The 20506-nt window shown below is 42.8% G+C and overlaps 1 protein-coding gene across 1 annotated transcript; it reads left to right on the plus strand.

Moving 5' to 3' along the window:
* The first annotated feature begins 1792 nt into the window (after positions 1-1792).
* LOC126237403 (trypsin-1-like) lies at positions 1793-17737 on the plus strand. Its single transcript, XM_049947496.1, has 7 exons — positions 1793-1896; positions 2355-2453; positions 5838-5971; positions 7361-7452; positions 12852-12964; positions 16947-17146; positions 17446-17737. Exons 1-7 carry the CDS (start codon positions 1848-1850, stop codon positions 17593-17595), a joined length of 837 nt encoding a protein of 278 aa, XP_049803453.1. The 5' UTR covers positions 1793-1847; the 3' UTR covers positions 17596-17737.
* Positions 17738-20506: the final 2769 nt, after the last annotated feature.

Consider the following 20506-nt stretch of genomic DNA (forward strand, 5'->3'; position numbering starts at 1 on the left):
GCACGACACGAAGTTTTACGCCTCGCCCGGGTCCGTCAACCGCGACATTGGACTGTTGATCATGGGAAACATGTTGCCTGGTCGGACGAGTCTCGTTTGAAATTGTCTCGAGCGGATGGACGTGTACGGGTATGGAGACAACCTCATGAATCCATGGACCCTGGGCGTCAGCGGGAAACTGTTTAAACTGGTGGAGGCTGTGTAAGGTGTGGAGAGTGTGCAGTTGGAGTGATATGGGACCCTTGATACGTCTAGAAGCGACTGTAACAGGTCACACATATGTTAGCATCCTGTCTGATCACCTGCATTCATTCATGTCCATTGTGCATCCCGACGGACTTGGGCAGTTCCAGCAGGACAATGAGACACCTCGCACGTCCATAATTGCTGCAGAGTGGCTCCAGAAACACTCTTCTAAGTTTGAACACTTGCGCTTGTCACCAGACTCCGCAGACATGAACATTATTGAGCATATCTGAAATGCCTTGCAACGTGCTGTTCAGGAGAGATCACCAACCCCTCGTAATCTGTACGGCTTTATGGACAACTCTGCAGGATTCATGCTGTCGGTTCCTTCCAGCACTATTTCAGACATTATTCGAGTCCGTGCCACGTCGTGTTGCGCAATTTCTGCGTGCTCGCGGGCGTCCTACACGATACTAGGCAGCTGTACCAGTTTCTTTGACTTTTCAGTGTGTAAACTATAAAAATGAGAATTATCTGTACCGAAACCACTTCCATGCACAAGTATCCCTCACAAGTCTCTGCCTAGTGACTCGGATCAGTTCGAAGATGAAGACCATGCTCCTTCCTTTCCTCCTGTACATTCTTAGTCTGGAACGTGCCTAGACGACCTTGAGAATCGATGAGCTGAATGATTTTGACTGCGACATGCTTACCACCAACAGCCTTCTCAAAGAAATATTTACAGATGTACAATACAACTTGAGTGAGATTATATGGCATAATTTCAGAGTTGTAAAAAATGTAACAGGGCGACAAAATTTGTTTTTTTTTTTCTAAGAACATATCATTCCTAAGAAATTATATGTGGACATGATTTTTTAAAACAAAAAGCAAGGTACACCGAACACAAAAAAAAAACAACTCGCTTACGTGTTTGCGTAATATAAATGAAAATGCATGGTTAAGGGAGCCAGAATTTTATACAGTAGATTCTTAAATTACTAATCCTCAGCTGAAAAGAGTAGAAATGGAGAAATCTGATCCACATACTCTTGTTTCTATTGCACTGTGTTATAGATACGTTACAGTAGAACAGAGTTTTAAAAAACTTAGGGAATATTTTTGTTAGTTTACTAGTTCTATAATCTCTGTGCTAAAGTTCAATTCTAAAAATTGCGTTGTCTATAATCCATATAATTACCCGACCTCTCGGAAGGCTCTAATCATGTGCGTTATGGCTTTAGACAGTGCTTCTACCGTAAGAGCATACACGTCGCATGCACAGTTAACAACACTCACATCCTCGCACGTTGTGGGCCTGAAATAGCTGACTCTTTGCTTTCTGGAAAATGATATTATCGAGCTTGGTCCAAAGGCTACTCTTGTGCCCTCTGAATACACTCCAGGGAACTGCTAAATTAGCGCCCACTTACTGTAAGTGAAATGGAAGACAGATATCCCACGATGACGCAAAACTATGCATTATCTAAAACCAGATTTCCGTTACTTGTTGTTACAGTAAATGGAGTACCGGAGATAAGACCAGATGCTACATATCTCAGGTATTTATCGTGGTTCCCACGATAACCAACGGTCACATGTCCACAAGCCGCATAGATAAAGCATCGCGCGCTGTTGTGACCACAGCACGACTCCTCAAGATGCTCAGACAGACATTCCTCGTCTTGACCCTCGTCGCTTGTGTGTTGGGTGAGTACTCACAGTGGAACAGTACACAGTACTGAAATTGACAGGTCAATATTTAGTGGAGCAGTAGCTGCCCTAAGCTTTTGTTTCAAGTGAAGACAGACTATAACTACCTAAACTACATCTTGGAAACTGTGTTTCTTGGAATAACCGAATGATGGTAATTTACACGATCATGTAACACTGTTATGTTCCATTGTACTCATACTCTCCATTCTAAACCGTGCCCCGACGATGCTGAACTCATTCGTCGTGAGAGAGCTTCAGCGAGGAATAGGTGGAGGGGCGAGGAATGAGCCGTAGAATATAAATGTCGTGAGCAATTCTGAAGAGTACGTCAACCGCTCATTTGCGAGAACGCTGCCCGTCAACATTTTGGCTCGCATCTGATGCATGGGTTTTGTTAGCTCGTTGCTTTAATGTTTGCTGGGTTCGCTAAGCGATGCACGCTTTGTCTGCAGGTGCGTCACTGCCAGTGCGTCGTGTACCCCACACTGGACCCGCTCGTCGTTACGCTGTCTCCAGGGGGCGCATCTTCGGGGGACACGACGCCGCCAGAGGTGAGTATCCGTCCCCTGCTACGACCTAGCAAGGCGCCATATTCAGTTACTATAAGAACTATCTTCAAGAATGTATTCTGAACAGATATTGTGAATCATGTACCGTCAAGAGCGACGTTCAAACAAATTATGTCCGCTTTCTGAATTCTAATTCCTTGTCATGTTCCAGACCTCACGTCAGTATAGTTCTTCCCTCCTCACGCCAGTCTGCGTGAGCTAAAACGCGTGCACTTCGGCCTCCACAGGTAACACTGTGTTGGCTCTTCTGCCAACACAAAAAAGAACATTTACTGTTTTCTATGGGGCAGCGTACCCGACTCCGCAACACACTAACACAGCAGAAAAAGCTGTAGATGAGGTTCGATATCGTGTGATGAACAGGACGTCAGCTAGTGTCCTTTGTTAAACACGCACTCCACACGACTCATCAGTGTCTAATGAGAGGTCCTTTGTTGCCCGTACGTGTCTTAATAGTGTTCGAAATGTAGTATTTAAAAATTAATAGAGACACTTGCAGTACTTACAGCCTAACTGAAATATTAACGGAGCCATCTTGTATAAAACGAAACCACAGGGGATAGGCAGAATAATGTGAACAATGGTAGTAACGGGATGATTGTGTGTCACGGTCAACAACGCAGGTAAGGAACGTGTCCCGCTGGACTGTGCGTGTTCAGTACGGACGAGACATCAGTGCAGGCTGTTTACGACTAGTGCACACTTCGTATTTGCATTCAGAGGCCGACGTCGACGTGCAATGAGTTATCAGTGTTCCAAAGAGGGCAGATTCTGGGCTCCCTATTAGCTGGAGCATCAGTAACCAAGACAGCCAACTTATTGAATTTTTTTTTTCCATCAGTCATAACAGTCTGCCCAAAACATGGAAAGACATACTGGGGGCAAATCAAAACTAAATGACAGAGATCGTCGTACGATAACACGGATTGTGTCGAAACAACACAAAACTACGGCGGCTAAAGTGACTGCAGAGCTCTTCGAGAGCCCGTATCCATCGCCAGTGTCCGCCGAGAACTCCAAAAAGCCATAAAGCGAATATTCGTGTACGAGCCGCTATACCGAAATCATTAGTAACGACAGCCAACGCAAAGAAGAGTAAAACATGGTGTCAGAAGCATAACTCCTGCATGACTGATCAGTGGAAACACGTCGTATGGTTCGGCGAGTCATTGTTTTCGTTATTTCCAACTTCGGGTCGAGTTAACGCCTGGAGAACGTCAAAAGAAGCCTACAATCCTGATTACTTGATTCCAACTGTTAAGCTAGGAGGTGGAAATGTGATTGTGTGGGCAGCCATATAATGGTATTCTGCTGGTTCCATCATTACTCTCAAAGGCCGTGTTGCAACCAACGACTATGTGAACATTTTAGGTGATCGGGTGCACCCCATCGTTCAAATGTTCCCCAAAAATGATGCCATATTTCTGGACGATAATGCACCCATTCGCACAGCCAGGACAGTATGAGGGGCAGCATCTTCCCTGGCCAGCACAGTCCTCGGACTTGAACATTAACGAACCCTTGAGGGCGGTATTGAAGCACAGACTCCGGAGCCTGCCTCGTCGCTACAGGAGTTAGGAGAGGTTCTGATCGAAGAGTGGCATAACATTCCACTGGAAAGTATATGATCATCATATGGCAGTATTCCAAGAAGACTCGTAGCTGTATTGTAGACAAATCATGGTCCATGCCCTTGTTAATAAACCATGCCCAAGCAAGTACAGGTGTTCACATTATTTTGCCTATCCACTGTAGTACACTGTATCGTTGTTGTTGCTGTAGTTGTTTGCGTGCCGAAAGTACACTGCGTCATCACTAAAGTGCTATACATTTTGTGAATAAAGAGCAAGGAAGCTAAACTAAAATACATGTTACTGAACAAATTTACGAAAGCGGTTATAAAGGTGTAGGACATTCACAGTATAAAGTTACTTGAATAAATAAATCAACTTTTGGCGCGGTCGCAAAGAAGGACTAATGGACATTAAAATAAATAAGCTGGATGATTGCATTCGACCACAGCCTTTGCCCCCTCACTACCATATGCTTTGTCTTTCCAATGTCGTATATTCATCCACTAACAAGGAGAAGACCCCAGCGGTGCGACTTACTTTTTGAAATTATCTACACCGTGATGTAGATTAAGATCCCAGGTATCACGCACCAAGGCCATTCACCCTGGTGGGTCCCCGTTTGAGAGTAATTGACGAATAAAGAATTCGGAATTTTGTGTGATACTGAATGGCGTTAGAAAAGTTGCATTAATCAGTCTCTTTGTGGGGTTTATGGGTTAGGCTAACTGATTTGCATGTAGGAAGCTGTGGGTTCGAATATCATCTGGTGCAGTAACTGTCTTGAATTTTTAAATCTTTATCGAAATGACTTTGATCATTATTTTTATTCATGTAATAGATTTAAATGTAATTTCTTTATTTCCACTCCTATGGCACATAATTCTAATTGTAATATAAACAAATTTTTTGCTCTCAGTTTACTTCCTGCCATCCTTTCTATACAAGAAATCTTTGTTCTTGTGGTTTTAATTAAGTTTATACATTAATTTCCATTTACTCTCTTTTGTTTCATCACCCTATTTTTTCGTCCATATTATTGCGTTCATTATACCTATTTCTCATTTGGTTGAATTTCGTTTTACTAATGAACCTGTCTTTCATTTATTTTTCATCTGTCTTATTTTGTCCATAGTGCAATAGATATTTAGGTTTTGTTTCAAATGTTTACCTGACGATTACCAAGCAAATAAAAAAAAAGCACATCTCGTAATAAAAATACATTTCTGACTTCATTGCACAAATATAAATAGATTATTTCGTCTTTCGTTTTTTTACTGACAGATCGAAATTTTCAAATAACTGAATTTTATAACAGATAAACATAACTAAATTCATATTCACAAAAATCGCAATTGTAAAAGGAATTATACAAAGAAAAAATGCAATAAATGAAAAAGTTCATGATTTTAGTGACTAAATGACATCATAGCATGCAACAGTAAATTCACATTTGTTGCAGATTGAATGTCCAGTTTGATAAATGAGTTCCACTTTTCTCGAGGGTTTCAGAGTGTTGATATCTTTTTGATGTTTTATCTAATGATGGAATGTCATCTGAAGGGTAAATGGCGATGGAGTGACGTAATCACAATCACCCACACTGTCAGATACATGCACCAGGAACGGACAGGTGTCCTGATTCAATACGTTTCAGGAAGACGTAGCAAAGTCAAACTCTTCGGACACAAATTAATGACTTGATATTGTCGGCATCCTGTTTCAAAAGTTACACCGACACAGTAAAAGAACTCAAGCAGTGGTGTTATACCTTAAGCGTGGATCTTCTTCACAGGTGAGATTCCTTATCAAGTGTCGCTGCAATACGTGCTGCTCATTTACCGGATGCACAACTGTGGCGGCTCCATCATCTCTAGCAGTGCCATCCTCACCGCAGGACACTGTTATCAAGGCGTTGGATACTACATCGTGAGTCTGTCTACAATGGAATATTACAGTACTTAGCTATAAATTATGTTTCCTCTTAAGAAATTCAGTCAATTTTGGGGTTTCATCTAGATCTAATGGATGCCGAGTTTTAATGTTGTGCAACACTTATGAATTCTTCAGGGCAAATATTTTGCGGGTTAGGAGTCTGAACGTATATTACTGTTTGTCTGTACTTTCACATGTTCAGTTAAGTTAGAGACTAAATAACTAACACACCAACAATTATCTTTTTAAAACTATTGAGAAACCGATTTAGACCTTTTCACAGTGTTATGCTGTTATTCAGTTGTAAGTTTTGTTCCATATTCTAGCTAAAGAACAACCTTTTTTTGGTTGTTTGATTCTCTTTGTTGACAGTGGGTTATTTTCGTAACGAAGGAGTATTTCAACGAATTATTAAATGCAAAAAAAGGAACGTGGAGAAATTTTTACATACAGCAAGTAAGATTGCTGGTACAAGTGTTCAAATGATATGGTGAAATAAGGTGTATCGAGTATATTTTTTATGTGACTACTGCTGCAATTTAAAAAAATAACTATTTAAAAATAATAAAGATATAGTAGGTATCAAGAGGGACAGGTACATGGGCTATTGGTTTATTAAGGTCCGCTCTATCGTGAAATGGAAACCACAGTGAAAACCTGATTAACCTATGCATACAGGTGTTCGGTATTTAGTACGCCCGTCGATCGCATCACGTCGCTCTTTTCACATCTGAGCGCAGACCGAAACCGCTAATATGTCTAGAAAATGATGCCACCTGCCAAATATGACTACCTGCCGAGAGAGAGTCTCTTGATTTCATGCTACCCACATAACATAAACTGTCATCCACTTCCTTCTTCATGACAATTCTCGGCCACACACTACAGTGGCAGGGAAGATGCTCCTGCAGCGTTATAAATGGGATGTGTTTGACTACTTAACACACAGTCCGCAGTTGGCTCCCTGTGAGTTTCATATCTGTTCACATCAACCGCTGGCTGTTGGCTCAGACATCGGGCTGCAGACAAGCACACAGAACTGACAGAACGCACAAGTGGCTGCTTTCTTTGATGAGGGTAGAGGAAATTTGGTACAACTCTACGACAGTTGTAGGAGCGGCGACTGTCGGGAACGTGGAGCTAACTGTCGCAAATAAAACATTTATTGATTTTTACCTTGGTTTCCAGTTCTCGACTGATCGGACCTTAATAAACGAACAGCCTTTGTGAATTGACTAATGATAATGATCGTGGACTCGTATAATGATTTTATGTCATTTATAGATGAATAAGAGTTCATACGGCAAGCATCGCACATATGCACCGTATCCACACTCAGTGACATAAAACCGTTATCTGGTAGACGGTGTAACGTGTTGACAGGCTGTGGCTGGAGAGAACGACCTGAGCACCAGCGAGGGCAGCGAGCAGGAGATCCGAGTCTCGGAGCAGATCGTGCATCCTGACTACCCTGGGTGAGTACGCTATCTGACCACTCTCTCTGAAAGTTCGGTGGTAAAATTACGTTACTTTCATATCTCACGAATTATGAATATTTTTCCATAAATCTCGATTGTCTTTAGTCACATGAAGCAATTATAGCTTCACTGAAATGAGCAGTCTTGTTCTACTTACAAGAGGAATGTACGAAATTTCTAGCACCGATGTGATTTATTTTGAGCCCAACAATACAAACGCACTCCCCATAACGGACATCTAAGGGGATGGGTATACATTACGTACACTCTAAAATTTTTTTCAAAACTTCGTGAAATGTTCTCCACATCTCCACATACATTAACAACTTACATTTTAAAGGGGTACTGAAGTTTAAATAGTGTCCAGAAGATGAAAATGCCTTTCAGCACACTCTTACAAGGGAGCCTCCCCATCGCACCTCCCTCAGATTTAGTTATAAATTGACACAGTGGATAGGCCTTGAAAAACTGAACACAGATCAATCGAGAAAACAGGAAGAAGTTGTGTGGAACTATGAAAAAATAAGCAAAATATGCAAACTGAGAAGTCCATGTGCAAGATAGGCAACATAAAGGAGAATATTAGATAATGAACGCCATGGTCTCGTGGTTAGAGTGAGCAACTGCGGAACGAAAGGTCCTTGGTTCGAGTCCTCCCTCGAGTGAAAATTTTACTTTCTTTATTTTCGCAAAGTTACGATCTGTCCGCTCATTCATTGACGTCTCTGTTCACTGTAATAAGTTTAGTGTCTGTGTTTTGCGACCGCACCGCAAAACCGTCCGATTAGTAGACGAAAGGACGTTCCTCTCCAATAGGAACCGAAAACATTTGATCGCAAGGTCATAGGTCAACCGATTCCTCCGCAGGAAAACACGTCTGATATATTCTTTACGACACTGGTGACGGCATGTGCGTCACATGACAGGAATCAGGAATATGTTGTCGACCCACCTAACTTCCACACTTGGCGAATGGGTAAAAAGATTCTTCTACCTTGCCCGATTTAGGTTTTCTTGTGGATGTGATAATCACTCCAAAAAAAGTGATGAAAACATAAGAGTTTGTCACATAAACTGCATCAAATGAATGCAACAGTTTCAGAGTCGCACAGTTTTCCCTGTGCTCTGTCAAAACATATGTTTTTTACGTTTTCAAATGTTTCCGTGCGTAGACCGTCAAATTCTGTATATGTCCAAGCAAATCTGAACATGTCCTGGAATTTTGGAGAGCGAAGTTGATTATGTGTGAGTGCCTGAACTTTGATAATTATCTGAAAATAAAAAAATTAAAATTTTCACCCGAGAGAAGATTTGAACTAAGGACCTGTCGCTCCACAGCTGCTCACGCTAACCACGGGCCCACGGCGCTCGTAAGCCAACACTCTCCTTGATGTTGCCTACCTTACACATGGACTACTCATTTTGTATATTTTGCTTAATTTTTTCTTAGTTCCACACAACTTCTTCCTGTTTTCTCGATTGATCTGTGTTCAGTTTTTCAAGGCCTATCCCTGTGCCAACTTATAACTAAATCTGAGGGGGGTGCGATGGGGAGGTTCCCTTGTTAGTAATATTAGAACAGGGGGTGTGGAAACTTTAGGCCCAGCCTAAAAGGAAGTTAAAAAAAAAGCATACTTCGTTTTCACTTCTGTTGAATTTTGATCACAAAATACTTTTTAAAGAGATACTGATATGTAAATAATGTACTGAATCTGAAAATACAGAATACAGTTTCTTTGCGTAAAGTGCCGTTTACTTCTAGTAGAAGAATTCAGGAAAAACACTAAACACTTTTGTCAGAATATAATACATAAAATAACCGATTAGAGTACAATATTTTCTGAAGATAGCCGTGAAGTATCCCACCCTCACGTACGGCGACGGTTAACTGAGGTTATAGGGCACGACAAGGACTTAAACGTACTTAAAAAAAAAGACGCAACCATCAACCGTTGACGAAAAAAAAATCACGTTTGAAACTTTTGGCGTCATTATATACTTTCTGTGGTCATTAGCATTGAAGGAGCCCGCGGCCGGGTGACGAAGAGGTTAGTTTTATAAGTGGCGTGTCTCGGTGTTGGCACTATTTTTTTCTTTCCTTCCAACGTAATTCTAACAAGACATTTATTTAGACGGTGCAGGTGAACAATATCCAATGAATCATTTACTATTAATGTGGCCCTCACCGCGGCGAATGAGAATGGAATGAACATTCTAATGAATACAGAATATGGATTCAAAGTAAATCGGAGAAAAAGAAGGTAATGAGAAATAGAGAAATGAGAATGGCGAGAAACGTAATATCTAGATTGATGATCACGAATTAGACGAAGGCAAGGAATTCTGCTACCTAGGCTGCAAACACTGACAATAGGAAGGGACAGGATGAGAGGACATCTGTTAAGACATAGGGAATGACTTCCATGGTACTAGCGGGAGCCGTAGAGGCTAAAAACTGTGGAGAAAAACAGAGATTGGAAAACATCAGCAAATAATTGAGGACGTAGGTTGCAAGAATTGCTCTGAGATGAAGAGGTTGGCGCAGAGCGGAACTCGTGGCGGGCCGCATCAAACCAGTCAGAAGACTTAAAAAGAAAAAAACAAAAAAAAACAAAAAAAACTGAGAAATCATATATCCTCTAAAGTTTAGGAAATGGGTCCTCATTTTCATGTTTCTACGATATTTATCATCCCAGCTTGTGCAGTGCTCCACAGACTAGACTTTACATTTGACACAAATGTAGGTACAATAATATAAATATAATAAGTATAAAATTAATAATCATAATAATAATAACGTCATTAACTCTGCCATCGCCGGTCGCAAGCCCGTGCCTCATCTCACAAATGATGAGGCGGTAGGAGCGGGAGTATCAACCTAGTCGAAAAACCTGGGTCCATCTAGTTCCAGAAGATAGTACCCTGTTATTGGGCCACTTGCCTGGGTTACAGTGACGACCTCAACGGCATCTACGGTGGAGAAGATGGACTTCAAATCAGCGTAGGTGGTGGAAGAGGCAGCCCAGTACTCGAGACTAACGGAGTATACGTATGAAACCCAAGGCGCGTCTGCAGTCCTAGCCACTGGCGAATGGTCAGCGGCTGTTCACTCAGTGAGTGCGGTGGGAATACATGCTTCAGAACTGACAAACCAGGTGGGTGACCACTGGACACAAATGCTTACAAGCAATCATGACTCGTGTAAGTAATAATACCAATACCCCAGGTGGTAACCAATCCTCCCGTGGACAGGCGGAAACCGGGCACTCGGATTTTCTGGGGGACCCGGAATTCCACGACCACAGAGAAAGTCGGAGTTCTCTGGGAAACTCCCACACAAGACACCAACTTACATAGGCACACTCATCATCAACACTCTCGTACTTCCTGGAAAGCTGCACAACCTAGTGACAAAACGCGATAGGTAGAAGATACTGCCGACCGGTGTGGCCGAGCGGTTCTAGGCGCTACAGTCTGGAACTGCGCGACCGCAGGTTCGAATAATGCCTCGGGCATGGATGTGTGTCATGTCCTTAGGTTAGTTAGGTTTAAGTAGTTCTAAGTTGTAGAGGGTTGATGACCTCAGAAGTTAAGTCCCATAGTGCTCAGAGCCATTTGATCCATTAGAAGATACTGATCCTCCCACTGCAAGAGACACGTATCAAAGACGAAGGCACCACAGACTACGCCAAGTACCGCATCTTTAGGAGCAAAACCGATAGGCAAGTTGCCAAAGGCGCTCCAATGTTGGGGATGGCCTTCGTGGTCCATAATACCATACTCGACTCCATCAGAGAGGTCACACCAGTAAACAACCGACTGATGACCTTGCGTGTTCAGCGCGCCAACAAAAAATACGGGCTGATCAATACACACGTCCCCACTAACCAGAACAACGAGAGTGACCCACAGTCCGCGGATAAATTCTGGTCAACCCCTGACAAAGTATTGTCCAAAGTCCCCAAGGATATCTAACTTCTTATGGGTGATTTTGGTGTACAGATCGGCAGTGAAAAAATGCACACGAAAACAGATGGAAATTCTCCCGCATAGTAATTCACCAACAAAAGTGACACATCTCTGATAGGACTTTGCCAGCAACACAACCTCAACCATAACTATTATGTTATTTGAGATGTGTACATGAACAACGTACAGAGCTAACTCTCGAGCTCTACATGGTTCCCGCTAGGTAGCATCAGTGTACGCCCACTTCAGTTCTAGCAAAAATGGACAACAGAAAGCGTTTTGGTTCTACGTTTTGCGCAGTACAGGTCAGTAATAATCGTTCAGCTTGACTTTCGTACTAGGTATGACGTGCATCCTCCTATAGCACACAGCATTAGACGATGGCATGAGCAATTCCGAGCAACAGGTTGTTTGTGTAAAGGCAAATGTCCCGGCCGTCACCGAGTTCCTGACACAGACGTAGAACGCAACCGCTGTAGTTTCAAAAGGAGTCCGCAGGAGACAAATAACGCACCGTGGAGTTCTATAATTTCGTTCTTGGCGAGATGGAGCATGACAGTTTTCTTCCACGCTTGGTGTTTAGCGACGAGGCAACATTCTATTTAAATGGGAAGGTGAACCGTTATAATGTGAGAGTGTGCGGTACGGAACAACCACATGCAGTTGTACAACATGAGAGGGACTCTCCAAAATTTAATGTTGTTTTGTGCAGTTTCACAGGGAAAGGTGTATGGTCCACTATTCTTCGCCGAGAACACTGTTACAGTAAGCAGGTATCTCCATATGCTTGAGAACTTCCTTTACCCACAGTTGGAGACTGACTAGAACGACTCCATTTACCAACAGGATGTGGCACCGCCGCACTGGCATCTGGAAGTGCCGGAATTTTTAAATCAAGGGATTACTGAACGATGGGACTGTCGCACTGCACCAAATGATTCAGCTTTACATTACTGGTCTCCAAGGTCATCGGACCCTACTGTATGTGACTGCTTCTCGTGTTGGCTTATAAAAGGCTCTCTTTATGTGCCTCTATTAGCAACAACAATGAATGAACTGAGACATCGCATAACAGCAGCTGTGGAAGCTGTACCTCCAGACATATCCACCACCGTGTGGGAACAATCTGAATATTGCGTTAACATATCCTTGTATCTCAAGGAGGGAATATTGAAACCCTATGAAAAGCTGCGAAAAAAAATTTTTGTGTTTGCCGTTCATCAAAAAACAAAATTCATTCTATATATTTAATAGTTTCAGAAGTATAGTCGTATTAAATCGTGTGATGATTTTTGTCTGTGACATTTCTAATAGTAAACCCGTGTTTGAAAAAAATCAGTGTTCCGATTGATATATCACTTATACACACTTGAGAAAGCAGCTAACATATACCAGTGCTTACAGAAAATGATTTGTTTCTCGTTTAGCGGTACCGTCGTAGCTCCAAGCGACATCGCCGTCTTCAAGCTGCAATCCCCACTGACTCTGGACGATTACGTCCAAATCATCGGCTTGCCCAGCGCTGATTCACTCCCTGAAGGTATGTAAAATAAGAACCGTAGCTGTTGCTTCACTAGCAGAACGTAAGATGTTTTCAGCTTAAGTTCAGAATATTTATTAACTGTGCTATGAGAGTCCCTGGAAATGAAAACTGAAGTAAGGGAGAATATAGTATCTTCTAACACTTTCCAGACTTTCGTCATTAACGAATCCTGTAATAGAAGTTAGATGCTCGTACATTTTCTTACTGCAGTTACATAAGTAATGGCATTCAATCGGTGTGCTGCTGTCATTTTCCGAAATTACAGAAGTTACTCCAAATAGGTATGATTCTTCCAAATTTGAAAACATGTTTCAAGGTACAACATAGTCACATACAGGGGTGGGTAAAAATTTTAAACACCGAAAACACAACGAATCACCATCTTACGGTGCAGAGAAACCGTTGGCAGTGAAAATAATGGACTGGATAATTTAAGGTCCTGTATTGTTTTCAAGCAAGACTAAGGAAAAATCAAGACATGTTCATAGTATTTGTCGACCTGGAAAAAGCGTTCGACAATGTAAAATGGTGCAAGATGTTCGAAATTCTGAAAAAATAGGGGTAAGCTATACGGAGAGACGGGGAATATACAAAATGTACAACAGCTAAGAGCGAATAATAAGAGTGAAAGATCAAAAGCGAAGCTCTCCGATTAAAAATAGTGTAAGACAGGGATGTAGTCTTTCCCCTCTACTGTTCAATTTGTACATCGAGCCCGCATCTCGTGGTCGTGCGGTAGCGTTCTCGCTTCCCACGCCCGGGTTCCCGGGTTCGATTCCCGGCGGGGTCAGGGATTTTCTCTGCCTCGTGATGGCTGGGTGTTGTGTGTGATGTCCTTAGGTTAGTTAGGTTTAAGTAGTTCTAAGTTCTATGGGACTGATGACCATAGATGTTAAGTCCCATAGTGCTCAGAGCCATTTGAACCATTTTTTTTTTTTTTTTTTTGTACATCGAGGAAGCATTCATGGAAATAATTCAGCCATGGAAATAAAATTCAAGGTGAAAGGACATCAGTGATACGATTCGGCCATACCATCGGTATCCTGAGTAAAAGTCAAGAAGAATTACGTGGCCTGCTGAACGGAATGAACAATCTAATGAGTACAGAATATGGACTGAGAGTAAATCGAAGGAAGAAGAAAGTAATGAGAAGTAGCAGAAATGAGAATAGCGAGAAACTTAACATGAGGATTGACGGTCACGAAGTAGCAAAATAACCAATGACGGACGGACATGGAGGACATCAAAAGCAGGCTAGCAATGGAAAGAAGGGCATTCCTGTCCAAGAGAAGTCTACTGGTATCAAACATAGGACTTAATTTCAGGAAGAAATTTCTGAGAATATACGTCTGGAGCACAGCATTGTATGGTAGTGAAACATGGATTTTGGCAAAACCGGAACAGAAGAGAGTCGAAGCATTTCAGATGCGGTGCTACAGGCGAATGTTGATAATTAAGTGGACTGGTAAGGTAAGGAATGAGGAGGTTCTGTACAGAATTGGAGAGGAAAGTAATACGTGGGAAACACTGAAAAGAAGAAGGGACAGGCTGGTAGGACAGCTGTTAAGACATGAGGGAATGACTTCCACGGTACTAGAGGGTGATGCAGAGGGTAAAAACAAAAACTGTAGGGGAAGACACAGATTGAAATGCATCCAGCAACTAATTGAGAACGTAGGTTGCAAGTGCTACCCTGAGATGAAGAGGTTGGCACAGGAGAGGGATTCATTGCGTGCAACATCAAACACACCTCCCCCCCCCCCCAAAAAAAAAAAAGAATATCTTTTTCAAGGGAATAATATACCATTCTTCCAGAAAAACAAGGGCAAGTTTGCTGCAAAGTAGACAACAGAGATCGATTATATTTAGACCTGGCGACTGTGATGGCCTGGTGAGATGCGACGGTTCGTCCTCAAAAAAGCTGTCCTTGTTTATAAGAGCTGCGTGAACAGCCACCCTGTCATCTTGGAACGCAGTGTCACAATTGGGAAACAAACGTTGTACCATAAGATAGACCTCATCGAACAAAATGGTCATACAGTCCTTAGCGCAATGAGACCTTCAAGAGAAACCATTGGGGCTGACGGAATACCGGGACACGGCTGACCAGATCTCACTGAGCCCACGCCTTCACTTCTTTCGCTTACGCCATAGTCCCGCAGCTATCGCAGGGTCGGCGTGGTCACAACGGTTTTGCAAGGTTAGTTTTAGGGGTGGCCGGATGCCCTTCCTGCCACCACCCCGTGCCCCACAGGGATGGAATCACTGTACCCCAGCTGTCTGCATCTAGTGTAGATAGTGAAATAGTGCGAACGTGTTTCAAATGTCAGCGACGCGTGTGACTGAGGCAGAACGTAGGAACTAGCCAGGCATTCACCTAGCGGGATGCGGGAAACCGCCTAAAAACCACATCCAGGCTGGCCGGCACACCGTCCCTCGTCGTTAATCCGCCTGGCGGATTCGATCAGGGGCCTCACGAGAAGCTTCACTCCTGCGACGTAAATTCGGGCAGAAGATGGAAACAAGATGAAACGAGAGTCAACCGACCAAATTACTTCCTTCAACTGCTCTATAGTGCTGGTGTTATGGCTTCAGCACCACAATTTCCTGTTATGGACATTTGCATCACTGGTAAGTGGTTTTCGAATTTCAATGCTCTCTGCAGTTCCCTGCTTATGAAGCTCCATCTGTGTTGTTTTGGTGCTGACAGCTTTCGACATTTAGTTGTGCAGTGACTTTTGTAGCTACCGTTGTGTTGTTTTTCACCGTAAACCTCTTCAGTAACGATGTGTAACGATTACTCAACACACATTTTCATCCGTGCTGTGACTTAGGGATGATGTTTTTTTGTCTTTCCCTTTATGAGGTACTCATCTTCCATAAAGTGCCTCTTGAAAGAGCACACACCTCGGATTCCTTATTTACGGAAGCACCCACAATACAGCACCAACAATATACTTAGCTCAGAGACAATGCACTCACAGTAACTTATAACATTTTTCAGATCATGACTTCACAACGTAATAAGGAAATTGCTCAGGTACGATTACTGGTACACAAGAAGAGAGTGCCAACTGCAGCCTTGGTTATCATCTCCATTTACGTTAAAGAATGTCTTTCTAGCGGTGTTTTCGTATTTTTGACCAACCCCTGTATGCAGGAATAAATATTCTATTGAAATTTAAAAGTACAGCAATCGGGAAATTTTTTTCATTGCTACATTTAAAGGCATATCTTTTAAATTGTTGCTCCACTAGACACCAGTAATCAGTAGGGGAAATCAAATTAAGTGAAAATATTATCCAACCCTTTTAAAAGTGAAGTACATTATGAAACTTAAGCTATTGAAAACCAACACGAGTTTCTGTTTTCGAGATAGGTATAATTGTCAACAAATTGATGAAATTTAGTTAATTTGCGAATATTACTTGTTCTATTGTAGGAATCACTGTTCCGTCACAAGGTACAAGAGGGTGCATAACCGAAGAGCCGTGGCTTATCCGTTCACGCGTTACATAACTAGTTCGAAAAATATATAGCATTCTGTCTTCCGTATGAGTACTGTAACACAAGAGTTAATAATATATTCCCTATAGTTTTAATTTATTACGCATCAGAGAAATGTGTACACCTGAAAACATTTAAAAACTCTGCACAAATCACAACCTCACGTCTCATAATAACTAAAACAGTAGAAAATGCCAAAAAACTACTTAAGCGGGTCCTAACTCACATTCCCTTATGTGATCACTAAATTGGAACTCCAACCGGGATATGTCATGTCTTCCTAGGTACACTACCCTATAAGGTACAACACTCTCCAATATCATCGGTACAGAAGAGGACGCCAGTAAGTCTGCAATTATCAAATCAGTTACGTCTAGAGACTCCCACAAACACGGCGAACAGCCTCGATTGACTTCGTCTTTATTGTGCTATAGCGCTGCGTGTGCCACGGCTCCGATTCCGTTTTTTGTAGGAGGATCTGCGGCGGTCATGTCTGGCTGGGGTGCAACAGAGACGGCCACCACCCCTGATATTCTACAGACCGTCAACGTCACCATCATCGACTACGAGACATGCAGACAAAACATAGATGACCTTGAGTTTGGAGACAATCCGCTTACAGATACCATGGTGTGCACGGGACCGCTATTTGATGGCATCTCCGTCTGCAATGTAAGTAGCTGCTTGCAGTATTTCTGCTCGGTTAGTCCAGAATATGTCGTCTACATTCTAACTTAGTAACTCTGATCTAGAGATACTAGAAAACTTACCTTCATTTTTCACTTATCTAATGACTGAGAAATTGAGTATACTCACGTACGTTTGCGAGCATGGGAATTATTTCTATTCGCCTATGTTATATTCACTACAATTAGCTGTAACACTTTTCGAAGTCAGGTGGGCTTCGTTTTTTTAGAAATAAAGACATGTTTCAGCTTCACTCTTCATCATATCTCGTATCTGTGTTTCAGGGTGACTCAGGTGGACCCCTGGCGCAGAATGGCATTGTGATCGGTGTGGGGTCCTGGGGGGTAGTTAACCCGTCGTGCGGATATCCAGGCGCCCCTTCCGTCTTCACCAGAGTGTCTGCTTTCATAGACTTTATCAACCAAAATCTGTGAACCCGCACCTCACATGTATAAATTATTATGTGGATGGTCAGATACAGCTTTAATAAATTACTTCCCATCGTCTGCAATTCCGTTCAGTCGTCCTTCTCAGTTGAGTAAATAATGTCAAACTTGAAACAGGAATGCAATAAAATTAGCAATTACCATTCTAGAACTGGTGTTAATTTTTTTCTGTATTTTACAATCTCCCACAGCTACCCTTACTGTCGTGCCACATAAGACGTAATTCTCACTTTCAACACATTCCACACCTACTGTGAATCGTATCCTTACATAAATCCAAAAAGACGCATCACGGAGAAATTATTCGAATAGTACTGATGTTCTGTACATGTACAGACACATAAATGATAACATGATAATTAAATTGAATCCCTTAGCTGCCGACCGATGTTGTTGATATATATGAGTGGGGACCGCTGAAAATGTGTGTCCCGACCATGACTCGAACCCTGGATGTCCTGCTTACATGGCAGACTCTGTATCCATCTTAGGCACCGAGGACACAGATGAATAGTCTGATTACAAATACTTATCCCTTGCACGCTTCCCGTGAGACCCACTTTCCCAACTGTCCACAACCTACATTCGTAATGTTCCTAATAGATCAGGGCTTCACAACATACGTGCTCACGGAGCAAGCTGTGAGCAGCAAGGCGCGAGCACGGAGCAGCGCGAGCACGTTACCCCCACTACCGGAGCAGAGCGGAGAGTAGGGAGAGTCACGTGGGGTACACAACAGCTGCAGCCAGTCGATGTAAATCCGCGGCCACCTGCAGGGACATCACTCACGAATTATCACTGCGACAAATGAAACAAATAAAGGAGAATGTACACGTGCCACATAATTTTATTAGCTTAGTGTATGCCTCTACCATCTGTAGACACTGAAACTAAAGAATTCCACGACAATCCTATATTTTCAACACTTTCTTCAACACTACTTAAAATATCACCTCCGGTTGTAGTGTTCTTCATGGCTACTACATCGAGGAGCTCCTCCCTCACCTGAAGATCTCTATTAACACCTCTAGTAAATATGGCAAGCTGCGCTGTTCCAGTGATATCAACACTTTCGTCCAGAGCTAGAGAATACGCCATAAAATCTTTACCGATATTCGCAAGCTGGCTCTGGACGTCGTCTGCCATGTCCTGTATGCGACACATAATGGTCATGTTAGATAATGGCACAATCCGAAACTGTTCAACTTGAGATGGACACAAATGTTCCGCTGCAACTACCAAACATTCCTTTATTAAATCGCCATCAGGTAAGGGGCGCAGGGATTTTGCTAAAAGCAAAGCAGTTTTGTAACCCACTCTGAGAGCTGCCTCAGTTGATTTTTCTTCGTCGTCCAAATCTTCTTCGGATAGCTTCCTTTTAAGTTTAATAACTTCCTGTGCACGATCTGGTCAATCACATTTTCCACGTCCGTAGTCTTTCGCGTGGTGCGACACATAATGTCGCTGCAAATTAAATTTCCTAAGAGAATTCAGCGTTTTGTGACATACTAAACATTTTGCAACACCATCTTTTTCTGTAAACAGATACAATTCCCCCCAATGGGGGTTGAACTGCGAAAGCATGGTTGGGGTTACACAACGGCGACTTCACATGATTCTTAACCAGCGAAGTGACTGTTAAGAGCTGGTCGTAGTACTTTAAACGTTACACAGTCGGCGCGAATTCAATAGGCACGCTGCGGCCCTATTCAAACGTGCGCGCGCATTTCCCCTCCCTCCCCTCCCTCCCTACTCCACGACCTTGCAGCTGCTCGCGAGAACGTGCCTGAGCAGACGCGAGTACTCGCGCTCAAAACCGGCCGGTTGTTAAGCCCTGTAATAGATATTTTCCCATTCACCCATTACTCGCACCAGACTAAGCTGGCGAGTCCCGTAAGTATTCGGGCAAATCGTGTGCATTCGCACAAAAGGTCAATGGCCAGGTATCCTTCAACTATATGAAGATGGTATCTGTTCCCGAAAGATTTCGATTTAATTATCATTTCATTCTAGAGAAGCTGCACGGTCATAAATGGTATCTGTTCTTTCGGGAACAGACACCATCTTCATACAGTTAAAAGCTATCCGGCCGTTGATCTTCTTGTGCGCGAATGCGCAAGCTTTGCCCGAACTCGTACGGGACTCGTATGCTTAGTCTGATGCGAGTAATGGGTGAATGGGCAAATACCTATCAGGAACACTACGAATGCAGGTTGTGGACAGTTGGAAATGTGGGTCTCACGGGAAGCGTGCAAACGATAAGTCCCTTGCAGTCGCACTATCTTCTGTGCCCTCGGTGGCTCAGATGGCTAAAAATGGTTCAAATGGCTCTGAGCACTATGGGACTCAACTTCTGAGGTCATTACTCCCCTAGAACTTAGAACTAGTTAAACCTAACTAACCTAAGGACATCACACACATACATTCCCGAGGCAGGATTCGAACCTGCGATCGTAGCGGTCTCGCGGTTCCAGACTGCAGAGCTAGAACCGCACGGCCACTTCGGCCGGCGCCTCAGATGGACAGAGCGTTTGCTATGTAAGCAGGAGATCCCGAGTTTGAGTCCCAGGCAGGGCACACATTTTCAGCTGTCCCCATTGATGTATATCGACGACACCTGTCGGCAGCTAAGGGTTTCGATTTATTTATCATTTCATTCTACAGAAGCTGCACAGTCAGAGGTATCTGTTTTTTCGGGAACAGATACCATCTTCGTATAAATGATAACAATTTAAGAAAATTTATTCCACAGAAAGAGCTTCTCAAACTGTGCAAGTCAGTACCGCACTGGTCCATCTGTGGCCTTTAGGCAAACAGCTATTAGGCTTGGCATTGTTTGATACAGTTGTTGGATGTCCTCACTGATATTGTGCCAAATTCTGTTCGATTGGCATTTTAG

Source organism: Schistocerca nitens, chromosome 2 (genome assembly GCF_023898315.1).
Source record: "Schistocerca nitens isolate TAMUIC-IGC-003100 chromosome 2, iqSchNite1.1, whole genome shotgun sequence".
Taxonomy (NCBI): domain Eukaryota; kingdom Metazoa; phylum Arthropoda; class Insecta; order Orthoptera; family Acrididae; genus Schistocerca; species Schistocerca nitens.

Bases quoted from the DNA above. Each gene is read 5' to 3' on its own strand.
- LOC126237403 (XM_049947496.1), top strand. From the start codon at position 1,848: ATGCTCAGACAGACATTCCTCGTCTTGACCCTCGTCGCTTGTGTGTTG. The intron at 2,454-5,837 runs GTGAGTATCCGT...TCTTCTTCACAG, and splicing joins GGGACACGACGCCGCCAGAG to GTGAGATTCCTTATCAAGTG. The intron at 5,972-7,360 runs GTGAGTCTGTCT...ACGTGTTGACAG, and splicing joins AAGGCGTTGGATACTACATC to GCTGTGGCTGGAGAGAACGA.